A 12656-nucleotide genomic window follows, 5' to 3' on the forward strand; every position below is an offset into this window, starting at 1 on the left:
GGGGCCTGTTTCTGACTGGAGAGTTCCAATACTGTGCTGTAGTCCGTCCGTAGATCTGTCTTGCACCCAACTAGCAGAACCCGTGTGCTTGGGCAGTAATCTTGGATTTCGGTGTTCCACTGGGTCGGGGAGGTGCGGGGAGGAGGGGAGAGAGGGAACATGTAAAGCCAAAGGATCAGAGCCAGAGATGGTCAATCCCTATTTTTAATTTAGTTGCACCTTTGAGGCTTGAGTCCCATAATCCAGATCGACACTCCCGGGGTCAGTGCTGAGGGAGCGCCGCACTGTCGGAGGGTCAGCGCTGAGGGAGCGCCGCACTGTCGGAGGGTCAGCGCTGAGTGAGCGCCGCACTGTCGGAGGGTCAGCGCTGAGGGAGCGCCGCACTGTCGGAGGGTCAGCGCTGAGTGAGCGCCGCACTGTCGGAGGGTCAGCGCTGAGTGAGCGCCGCACTGTCGGAGGGTCAGCGCTGAGTGAGCGCCGCACTGTCGGAGGGTCAGCGCTGAGGGAGCGCCACACTGTCGGAGGGTCAGCGCTGAGGGAGCGCCACACTGTCGGAGGGTCAGCGCTGAGGGAGCGCCACACTGTCGGAGGGTCAGCGCTGAGGGAGCGCCGCACCGTCGGAGATATTTACCTTTTTAACCGCACTGTCCAGGGTCTCCGGACGGGAGACATCAAAGCAGACGAGGACAGCGTCCGAGTCACTATAGCAAAGCGGCCGGACATTATCATAATATGGGGACCCTGGAACCAGGAAGGTTAGAGTTCAGAAGAACATTCTGGACCAAGTAAACAAGGAGTCACATCCTGACCTTTGAGATCGCTGTGCTATTTTTGGAATAATAGGGACTCCTTTCCCAAATATTGTACTGCCCCCCCCCACCAACCCTCTACCACTGCCCCAGGCCCATCTTCCTACCCGAATAACTGACCCCTCCAGTGGTCAGACACTAAACTCTTGTCTTCCCTCAGCTCAGGACCATGAACACGACCAGGTTCCTGCTGTGCCAACCAATGCAGGCTTCAAACCTCTCTCTACTTGTTCACAGGGATGTGGGGGTCACTGGGCCCTGCCCAGCATTTATTGCCCATCCCCAATTGCTCCCTTGAGAAGTTTCCCGACTTGGGAATATATCGGCCGTTCCTTCACTGTCGCCGGGTCAGAATCCTGGAACTCCCTCCCTAACAGCGCTGTGGGTGTACCTACACCACAGGGGACAAAATCCTGGAACTCCCTCCCTAACAGCGCTGTGGGTGTACCTACAGCACACGGACAAAATCCTGGAACTCCCTCCCTAACAGCGCCGTGGGTGTACCTACAGCACACGGACAAAATCCTGGAACTCCCTCCCTAACAGCACCGTGGGTGTACCTACACCACACGGGACAAAATCCTGGAACTCCCTCCCTAACAGCGCCGTGGGTGTACCTACACCACACAGACAAAATCCTGGAAATCCCTCCCTAACAGCGCTGTGGGTGTACCTACACCACACGGGGACAAAATCCTGGAACTCCCTCCCTAACAGCGCCGTGGGTGTACCTACACCACACGGGACAAAATCCTGGAACTCCCTCCCTAACAGCGCCGTGGGTGTACCTACACCACATGGGGACAAAATCCTGGAACTCCCTCCCTAACAGCGCTGTGGGTGTACCTACACCACACACGGGGACTGCAGCGGTTGAAGAAGGCGGCTCACCCACCACCTTCTCAAGGGGGCAATTAGGGATGGGCAATAAATGCTGGGCCCGGCCCAGAGACACCCACATCCCCGTGAATGAATAATAAAAAAAGGTGGACATTACCATAGCCAACCCGGACTCTGAGTGCATTGCAACCTGGCACCACCATCTTATATTGATGACCACCCCCCCAACTCCTCCCTCTAGTTCTGGCCTTGTCCAAAGAGGGGGGGTCAATGTTCTCTACCTCGCACCCTATGGAAATGACCTTCTCGCTTTCAGAGCACCTCAGGCTCCGGTTCTGAGCCAGTGTGAATTTTGATGGAGAAGGGGGGTTGAGGTGATGGGGTTGTGGGAGGGGGGAAGGGGTTCGAGGGTGTGGGCAGGGGGGAGAGGGAGAGGAGAGTGGGGGGGTGGGGAAACAGGCGGGAAAGTGGACTTCAGGCCACAGTCAGATCGGCCGTGACCTGGTTGAACGGTGGAGCAGAGACCGATGGGGTGCAGAGGAGATTCACCAGGATGTTGCCTGGGGATGAAACGTTTAAGTGATGAAGAGAGGTTGGATAGACTTGGGTTGTTTTCGTTGGAGCAGAGAAGACTGAGGGGGTGACCCTGATCGAGGTGGACGAGATGATGAGGGGCATGGACAGGGTGGATAGGGAGCAGCTGTTCCCCTTAAGTTGAAGGGTCAGTCACGAGGGGGACATAAGTTCAAGGTGAGGGGCAGGAGGTTTAGGGGGGGATGTGAGGAAAAGCTTTCTTACCCAGAGGGTGGTGAGGGTCTGGAATGCGCTGCCTGGGAGGGTGGTGGAGGGTGGGTTAGCCTCACATCCTTTAAAAAGTACCTGGATGAGCACTTGGCACGTCATAACATTCAAGGCTATGGGGCCAAGTGTTGGTCAACGGGATTAGGGAGGTAGGTCAGGTGTTTCTCACATGTCGGGTGCAGACTCGATGGGCCGAAGGGCCTCTTCTGCACTGTGAGATTCTGTGCGTTTGTCTCGTGAGGAAAGGTTGAGCAGGTTGGGCCCCTGTCCCCCGTTGGGAGTTTAGAAGAACGAGAGGTGGATCTTATTGAAACAGATCAGATTCTGAGAAGAGGAGGAGGGGGTTTGACAGGGTGGATGCTGAGAGGATGTTTCCCCCTCCCCCCTCCTCTTGGGGGAATCTAGAACGAGGGAGGGAGGGGGGCACAGTTTCTAGAATAAGGGGTCTCCCATTGAAGACGGAGACGAGGAGGAATTTCTTCCCTCAGAAGGTGGTCAGTCCGTGGAATTCTCTCCCCTCTCCAGAGAGCAGCGGAGGCCGGGTCAGTGAATATATTCGAGGCCGAGTTAGACGGGTTTCTGATCAACGAGGGGGTCAAGGGTTATGTGGGGGGTGGGGAACAGACAGGAAAGTGGAGTTAAGGCCACAATCGGATCAGCCCCGATCGTACTGAATGGGGGGGAGCAGGCTCGAGGGGCTGAATGGCCTCCTCCTGCTCATGAGATTTTCTAGGGAGAAGAGCCCCGGCCTGTTTCAGTCTCCTCCGATAGATAAAAGCCGACAGAGCCGGTATCCTGCCTGTCAGCTCTTAATGCCCCTTCACCAAGTACCTCGATTACCCTTCTTATACCCACACAGGAGGCAGGTAACCACGCGTGTGTGTGTGCCTCTGTGTGTGCGTGTGTGTGCGCGCGCGCGCATGTATGTGTGTATGTGTGTGCGTGTGTGTGTGTATGTGTGTGCGTGTGTGTGTGTATGTGTGTGCGTGTGTGTATGTGTGTATGTGCACGCGCGCGTGTGCGCGTGTGTGTGCACGCGTGTGTGTGTGCATGTGTGTCCACGTGTGCGCGCGTGTGCGCGTGTGTGTGCGTGTGTGTGTGTGCACGCGTGTGTGTGTGTATGTGTGCATGTGTGCGCGCGTGTGTGCGCGTGTGCGTGTGCATGTGCGTGTGTGTGTGTGTGTGTGCATGTGTGTGTGTGTGCGTATGTGTGCATACGTATGTGCGTGTGTGTGTGTGTGTGCGTATGTGTGCATACGTATGTGCGTGTGTGTGTGTGTGCGCGCGTGTGTACGTGTGTGTACGTGTGTGCGTGTGTGTACGTGTGTGCGTGTGTGTGCGTGTGTGCGTGTGTGTACGTGTGTGCGTGTGTGTACGTGTGTACGTGTACGTGCGCCGTGTTCGATTGGTCCCCGCTGGAGGAGATCTACCTGGGAAACCTGCTGAGATGTTGGTGGGGTGGGGGGTGGGGGTGGGGTGAGGTGGGGGTGGGAGGTTGGGGGTGGGGTGAGATGAGGTGGGGGTGGGAGGGTGGGGGGTGGGGGTGGGGTGGGGTGGAGGTGGGAGGGTGGGGTGAGGTGGGGGTGGGGGAAAGGCCGGCAAGGAGGGAGTTAAGCCGACACGAGACGCATGACCGGTCAAACGCGTTAGCCGGTTGGCTGGAGATAAGAGAGTGGGCTCTCGGCGAGGGGGAGGGGGAGGGGGATGTGGGCTTTACGTTGACAGGGGGAGTGGTGGAAACCAGGCTGTTTCCAGGATGGAACGTTCCAGAAAAGGAGGTGGAGGGGGAGTGGGGGGTGTGCGGGGGCTGTTCCGGCCGACCCTGTCTGCCCCGTGCCCCGGAGGTGCAGGCTGACCGTCCCCGGGAGCTGGGAGTGTGGGACTGAGAGAGAGAGAGAGGGAGGGGGGGTTGGGATTCAGCGTGGGGGGAGTGCAGTGAAACTCCAGAGGCGGAGAGAGGCTGGGTCACCCCCCCTGGGATCTCCCGGTGCCTCCACGGGTGTTTCAACCCGAGTCTGAACGGTTCATTTAACCCCCTGCAATGCTAACTCCACAGGCTGCCCCTCTCTCCCTCCAGACCGTGTCCGCACGGGGTGAACTGTACTGACCGCACGTCACAACCCTGCGCTCCGGGTCCACTCCACTGCCCAGGGGGCTAGAAGCAGCTCCCAGCAGCAGCGACCACGCTGAGGGTTAAAACAAAAGCCTCGGATTCAGGCAGCTGAATGAGAACACACTGCGCAGAGCAGGATCCCAACAGCACCAGCAGGGAGAGGACATTCGGCCCATCGTCCCTGCGCCACCTCTTCGAACGATCGATTCCACTTCGTCCCCAATCTCCCCCACTTCTGCTCTGTCAACCCCACCCCCCCACCACATCCCGGCAAACCTTTCCTACCCAAAACCCTCCCCACAATGGACACCCCATCCACCAACATTCACTCCCTCCACCACCACCACCGACGCACAGGGGCAGCAGTGTGTGTACCATCTACAAGATGCACTGCAGCAACTCACCAAGGGCTCCTTCGACAGCGCCGCCCAAACCCACGACCTCTACCATCTAGAAGGACGAGGGCAGCAGACACACGGGGAACACCACCACCTGCAAGTTCCCCCTCCCGAGCCACTCACCATCCCGACTTGGGAATATATCGGCCGTTCCTTCACTGTCGCCGGGTCAGAATCCTGGAACTCCCTCCCTAACAGCGCCGTGGGTGTACCTACACCACACACAAGGACAAAATCCTGGAACTCCCTCCCTAACAGCGCTGTGGGTGTACCTACACCACACACGGGGACAAAATCCTGGAACTCCCTCCCTAACAGCGCCGTGGGTGTACCTACACCACACACGGGGACAAAATCCTGGAACTCCCTCCCTAACAGCGCCGTGGGTGTACCTACACCACACACGGGGACAAAATCCTGGAACTCCCTCCCTAACAGCGCCGTGGGTGTACCTACACCACACACGGGACTGCAGCGGCTCAAGAAGGCGGCTCACCCCCTCCCACCTTCTCAAGGGGCAATTAGGGATGGGCAATAAATGCTGGGCCCAGCCCAGAGACACCCACATCCTGTGATCGAATGATTGAAAAAAACGATGTCCCTGTCCCGTCTGTCGAATCGGGAGTCGTGTGTGTGTGTGGAGATTTACAGGGCAGTGTGCACCCAGTGAAGAGGGGGAGTTGGGGGGGAATTGGAGTCTCACACACTCTTCAACCCAACTCGGAGGAGGTTTATTAGCCTGGGAGCCCATATTACCTGACTTCACGTGAAAAGATCATGTCCTCTGCATTTAAATGAATCCTGATCGAGGAGGTCAAAAGCCTTCATGATGTCAGCCCCGTATCCCACTGCATCCCGGGGAGAAGCAAGCCAGGCAGGACCAGACTGAGTAATCCCCCCCTCATTCATTTTAACCCCCTCTCTGTATTCGGGGGGGTGGGGAGTGCAGAGGCGGAGCGGGAAGGTAAAGGTCGAGGAAGAGGGATTCATTCCCGGGACAGCGAGGAGAATTCCTGGCCGCTTTCTAGAGCGACATTCCAAAAAGGAGAGGGTTCCCTTGTCAGGGTGCCACGGTTTAACGTTCATTCCAGAGGTGTGAGCGCTCTCGGAGGGTCAGTGTTGAGCGCTGACCACACTCGGAGCACTGTGCACAGTTCCGGTCTCCGTATCCCTGGGTTAGACCACGCTCGGAGCACTGTGCACAGTTCCGGTCTCCGTATCCCTGGGTTAGACCACGCTCGGAGCACTGTGCACAGTTCCGGTCTCCGTATCCCTGGGTTAGACCCACACTGGGAGCACTGTGCACAGTTCCGGTCTCCGTATCCCTGGGTTAGACCACACTGGGAGCACTGTGCACAGTTCCAGTCTCCGTATCCCTGGGTTAGACCACACTGGGAGCACTGTGCACAGTTCCGGTCTCCGTATCCCTGGGTTAGACCACACTGGGAGCACTGTGCACAGTTCCGGTCTCCGTATCCCTGGGTTAGACCACACTCGGAGCACTGTGCACAGTTCCGGTCTCCGTCTTGGAGAAAGGGCACTGGAGAAGGGTCTATACCAGAGCTGAGAGGTTTCCCTGGGGTGGATGTACTGAGGGGGTAGGGCTGGTGCTCCAGTGTTGAGCGTCCCTACCTCTGAGTCATGAGATCTGGGTTCGAGTCAGGCCACAGGACTTGGCGGCTACAGGAGGAACGTTCAATACCCCACTCAACAGGCTGATAATCAGCCTGGAAATCCTTCCACCACGCCCGACGGCAGGGGGAAGAGCCAGGGAACCTCATGTTCTGCAGAGAGCCTGGGTAAACCAGAGGGGTGAGCCTGGGTAATCCCAACGGGCATTCACAGTCACAAACCTCCTCTTAGCGAATGGCGGGTAAAGAGCGAGAGAGAGAGAGAGAGAGAGAGACCCAGAGATAGTGCAATGTTTGGGGAGGTGGGTGGTGTTGGGGAGAGCAGGACTAAGGGGCCATTGATATAGGACGGTCATTAATAAATCCAATCGGGGGAATTCAGGAGAAACCTCTTCACCCAGAGAGCAGGGAGAATGTGGGACTCGCTCCCGCGGGGAGTGGGGGAGAATGTGGGACTCGCTCCCGCGGGGAGTGGGGGAGAATGTGGGACTCGCTCCCGCGGGGAGTGGGGGAGAATGTGGGACTCGCTCCCGCGGGGAGTGGGGGAGAATGTGGGACTCGCTCCCGCGGGGAGTGGGGGAGAATGTGGGACTCGCTCCCGCGGGGAGTGGGGGAGAATGTGGGACTCGCTCCCGCGGGGAGTGGGGGAGAATGTGGGACTCGCTCCCGCGGGGAGTGGGGGAGAATGTGGGACTCGCTCCCGCGGGGAGTGGGGGAGAATGTGGGACTCGCTCCCGCGGGGAGTGGGGGAGAATGTGGGACTCGCTCCCGCGGGGAGTGGGGGAGAATGTGGGACTCGCTCCCGCGGGGAGTGGGGGAGAATGTGGGACTCGCTCCCGCGGGGAGTGGGGGAGAATGTGGGACTCGCTCCCGCGGGGAGTGGGGGAGAATGTGGGACTCGCTCCCGCGGGGAGAATGTGGGACTCGCTCCCGCGGGGAGAATGTGGGACTCGCTCCCGCGGGGAGAATGTGGGACTCGCTCCCGCGGGGAGAATGTGGGACTCGCTCCCGCGGGGAGAATGTGGGACTCGCTCCCGCGGGGAGAATGTGGGACTCGCTCCCGCGGGGAGAATGTGGGACTCGCTCCCGCGGGGAGAATGTGGGACTCGCTCCCGCGGGGAGAATGTGGGACTCGCTCCCGCGGGGAGAATGTGGGACTCGCTCCCGCGGGGAGAATGTGGGACTCGCTCCCGCGGGGAGAATGTGGGACTCGCTCCCGCGGGGAGAATGTGGGACTCGCTCCCGCGGGGAGAATGTGGGACTCGCTCCCGCGGGGAGAATGTGGGACTCGCTCCCGCGGGGAGAATGTGGGACTCGCTCCCGCGGGGAGAATGTGGGACTCGCTCCCGCGGGGAGAATGTGGGACTCGCTCCCGCGGGGAGAATGTGGGACTCGCTCCCGCGGGGAGAATGTGGGACTCGCTCCCGCGGGGAGAATGTGGGACTCGCTCCCGCGGGGAGAATGTGGGACTCGCTCCCGCGGGGAGAATGTGGGACTCGCTCCCGCGGGGAGAATGTGGGACTCGCTCCCGCGGGGAGAATGTGGGACTCGCTCCCGCGGGGAGAATGTGGGACTCGCTCCCGCGGGGAGAATGTGGGACTCGCTCCCGCGGGGAGAATGTGGGACTCGCTCCCGCGGGGAGAATGTGGGACTCGCTCCCGCGGGGAGAATGTGGGACTCGCTCCCGCGGGGAGAATGTGGGACTCGCTCCCGCGGGGAGAATGTGGGACTCGCTCCCGCGGGGAGAATGTGGGACTCGCTCCCGCGGGGAGAATGTGGGACTCGCTCCCGCGGGGAGAATGTGGGACTCGCTCCCGCGGGGAGAATGTGGGACTCGCTCCCGCGGGGAGAATGTGGGACTCGCTCCCGCGGGGAGAATGTGGGACTCGCTCCCCACGGGGAGAATGTGGGACTCGCTCCCCACGGGGAGAATGTGGGACTCGCTCCCGCGGGGAGAATGTGGGACTCGCTCCCGCGGGGAGAATGTGGGACTCGCTCCCGCGGGGAGAATGTGGGACTCGCTCCCGCGGGGAGAATGTGGGACTCGCTCCCGCGGGGAGAATGTGGGACTCGCTCCCGCGGGGAGAATGTGGGACTCGCTCCCGCGGGGAGAATGTGGGACTCGCTCCCGCGGGGAGAATGTGGGACTCGCTCCCACGGGGAGAATGTGGGACTCGCTCCCACGGGGAGTGGGGGAGAGTGTGGGACTCGCTCCCATGGGGAGTGGTCAAGGTGAATAGCGTCGATGTATTGAAGGAGGGGGGAGCTGGATAAACACACGAGGGGGAAAGGAATAGAAGGATATGGCGATGGAGGGGGAGATGAATTTGGGAGGGGCAGGGGAGGCTTATGTGAAGCAGAAACATCGACACGGAGCAGATGGGCTGAATGGCCAGTTTCTGTGCGAGACAATACTCCAATGTCAATGTCCCTTTAAAGCTTCTTACCAGACGTGTCCCAGAGACTGAGTTCCACAGGAAGACCTTCGAGTTCAACACTGGCTGTGTAATTCTCAAAAACAGTAGGGACGTAGGTCTGTAATGGAAGGAGAACAGGAGATCACACATCATTAAACACTGAAATCAGCACAAGTAACAATGCCTTAGAGGAACTGACAGTCCTTATACACACACAGGACAGGTACAGCACGGGGTTAGATACAGAGTAAAGCTCCCTCTACACCATCCCCATCAAACACTCCCAGGACAGGTACAGCATGCAGTCAGATACAGAGTAAAGCTCCATAAACACTGTCCCCATCGAACACTCCCAAGACAGGTAGAGCACAGGGTTAGATAGAGAGTAAAGCTCCCTCAACACTGTCCCCATCAAACACTCCCAGGGCAGGTACAGCACGGGGTTAGATACAGAGTAAAGCTCCCTCTACACTGTCCCCATCAAACACTCCCTGGACAGGTACAGCATGGGGTTAGATACAGAGTAAAGCTCCCTCTACACCGTCCCCATCAAACACTCCCAGGACAGGTACAGCATGCGGTTAGATACAGAGTAAAGCTTTCTCTACACCATCCCAATCAAACACTCCCAGGACAGGTACAGCGTGCGGTTAGATACAGAGTAAAGCTCCCTCTACACCGTCCCCTTCAAACACTCCCAGGACAGGTACAGCACGGGGTTAGATGCAGAGTAAAGCTCCCTCTACACTGTCCCCATCAAACACTCCCAGGACAGGGACAGCACGCGGTCAGATACAGAGTAAAGCTCCCTCTACACCGTCCCCATCAAACACTCCCAGGACAGGTACAGCACGGGGTTAGATAAAGAGTAAAGCTCCCTCTACACCGTCCCCATCAAACACTCCCAGGGCAGGTACAGCATGGGGTTAGATACAGAGTAAAGCTCCCTCTATACCGTCCCCATCAAACACACCTAGGATAGGTACAGCACAGGGGTTATATATAGAGTGAAGTTCCATCTACATTGTCCCCATCAAACACTCCCAGGACAGGTACAGCACAGGGTTAGATACAGAGTAAAGCGCCCTCTACACTGTCCCCATCAAACACACCCAGGCCAGGTATAGCATGAGGTTAGAAACAGACTAAAGCCCCCTCTACACCATCCCATCAAACACTCCCAGAATGGGTACAACACGGAGTTACATAAAGAGTAAAGTTCCCTCTACAGTGTCCACATTAACCAATCCCAGGACAGGTGGAGCACGGGGTTAGATACAAATTAAAGGTCCTTCTACATTGTCCCCATCAAACACTCCCAAGACAGGTACAGCACGGTGATAAATATAGAATAAAGCTCCCTCTACACTGTCTCCATCAAACACTCGCAGGACAGGTACAGCACGGGGTTAGATACAGAGTAAAGCTCCCTCTACACTGTCCCCATCAAACACTCCCAGGACAGGTACAGCACGTGGTTAGATACAGAGTAAAGCTCCCTCTACACTGTCCCCATCAAACACTCCCAGGACAGGTACAGCACAGGGTTAGAGAGAGAGTAAAGCTCCCTCAACACTGTCCCCATCAAACACTCCCAGGACAGGTACAGCACGGGGTTAGATACAGAGTAAAGCTCCCTCTACACTGTCCCCATCAAACGCTCCCAGGACATGTACAGCACGGGGTTAGATACAGAGTAAAGCTCCCTCAACAGTGTCCCCATCAAACACTCCCAGGACAGGTACAGCACGGGGTTAGATACAGAGTAAATCTTTCTCTACACCGTCCCCATCAAACACTCCCAGGACAGGGACAGTACAGAGTTATATACAGAGTAAAGTTCCCTCTACACTGTCCCCATCAAACACTCCCAGGACAGGTACAGCACGGGGTTAGATACAGAGTAAATCTTTCTCTACACCGTCCCCATCAAACACTCCCAAGACAGGGACAGTACAGGGTTATATACAGAGTAAAGTTCCCTCTACACCGTCCCCATCAAACACTCCCAGGACAGGTACAGCACGGGGTTAGATACAGAGTAAAGCTCCCTCTACACCGTCCCTATCAAACACTCCCAGGACAGGTACAGCACGGGGTTAGATACAGAGTAAAGCTCCCTCTACACTGTCCCCATCAAACACTCCCAGGACAGGGACAGCACAGGGTTATATACAGAGTAAAGTTCCCTCTACACTGTACCCATCAAACACTCCCTGGGCAGGTACAGCACGGGGTTAGATACAGAGTAAAGCTCCCTCTACACTGTCCCCATCAAACTCTCCCAGGACAGGTACAGCACGGGGTTAGATACAGAGTAAAGCTCCCTCTGCACTGTCCCTATCAAACACTCCCAGGACAGGTACAGCACGGGGTTAGATACAGAGTAAAGCTCCCTCTACACCGTCCCCATCAAACACTCCCTGGGCAGGTACAGCACGGGGTTAGATACAGAGTAAAGCTCCCTCTACACTGTCCCCATCAAACTCTCCCAGGACAGGTACAGCACGGGGTTAGATACAGAGTAAAGCTCCCTCTGCACTGTCCCTATCAAACACTCCCAGGACAGGTACAGCACGGGGTTAGATACAGAGTAAAGCTCCCTCTACACCGTCCCCATCAAACACTCCCAGGGCAGGTACAGCACGGGGTTAGATACAGAGTAAAGCTCCCTCTACACTGTCCCCATCAAACACTCCCAGGACATGTACAGCATGGGGTTAAATACAGAGTAAAGCTCCCTCTACACCGTCCCCATCAAACACCCCCAGGACTGGTACAGCACGGGGTTAGATACAGAGTAAAGCTCCCTCTACACCGTCCCCATCAAACACTCCCAGGGCTGGTACAGCAGGGAGTTAGATACAGAGTAAAGCTCCCTCTAAACAGACTCCATCAAACACTCCCAGGGCTGGTACAGCACGGGGTTAGATACAGAGTAAAGCTCCCTCCACACCATCCCCATCAAACACTCCCAGGACAGGTACAGCACGGGGTTAGATACAGAGTAAAGCTCCCTCTAATCTGTCCGCATTAAACACTCCCAGGACAGGTACAGCACGGGATTGGATACAGAGTAAAGCTCACTCTACACCATCCCAATCAAACACTCCCAGGACAGGCACAGCTCGGGGTTAGATACAGAGTAAAGCTCCCTCCACAACTTCCCGTCAAACACTCCCAGGACAGGTAGAGCATGGGGTTAGACATAGAGTAAAGCTCCCTCTACACTGTCCCATTCAAATACTCCCAGGACAGGTACAGCACGTGGTTAGATAATAAGTAAAGCACCCTCTACACTGTCCCCATCAAACACTCCCAGGACATGTACAGCACGGGGTTAGACACAGATGCAAACTCCCTCTACACTGTCGCCATCAAACACTCCTAGGACAGGTACAGCACGGGGTTAGATACAGAGTAAAGCTCCCTCTACACTGTCCCCATCAAAAACACCCAGGACAGGTACAGCACGGGGTTAGATACAGAGTAAAGCTCCCTCTACACTGTCCCCTTCAAACACTCCCAGGACGGGAACAGCACGGGGTTAGATGCACAGTAAAGCATCATCTACACCGTTCCCATCATGCACTCCCAGGGCAGGTACAGCATGGGGTTAGATACAGAGTAAAGCTCCCTCTACACCG

At 57.2% G+C, this 12656-nt stretch overlaps 1 protein-coding gene across 1 annotated transcript in view; it reads right to left on the reverse strand.

Annotated features, from left to right (window-relative positions):
• The window catches only part of LOC144678050 (rho-related GTP-binding protein Rho6-like), a gene marked incomplete at its 5' end in the record, with an annotated part of 10136 nt that extends 1009 nt beyond the window's left edge, over positions 1-9127 (reverse strand). Inside the window, 3 exons of the mRNA XM_078537978.1 lie at positions 1-119; positions 632-741; positions 9040-9127. The exon at positions 1-119 is cut by the window's left edge and continues 16 nt beyond it. Coding sequence (XP_078394104.1) covers positions 1-119; positions 632-741; positions 9040-9127 — 317 coding nt within the window. The remainder of the gene's footprint in view (positions 120-631; positions 742-9039) is intronic.
• Positions 9128-12656: the final 3529 nt, after the last annotated feature.

This window comes from Cetorhinus maximus, unplaced genomic scaffold (assembly GCF_964194155.1).
Source record: "Cetorhinus maximus unplaced genomic scaffold, sCetMax3.hap1.1 HAP1_SCAFFOLD_3501, whole genome shotgun sequence".
Classification (NCBI taxonomy): domain Eukaryota; kingdom Metazoa; phylum Chordata; class Chondrichthyes; order Lamniformes; family Cetorhinidae; genus Cetorhinus; species Cetorhinus maximus.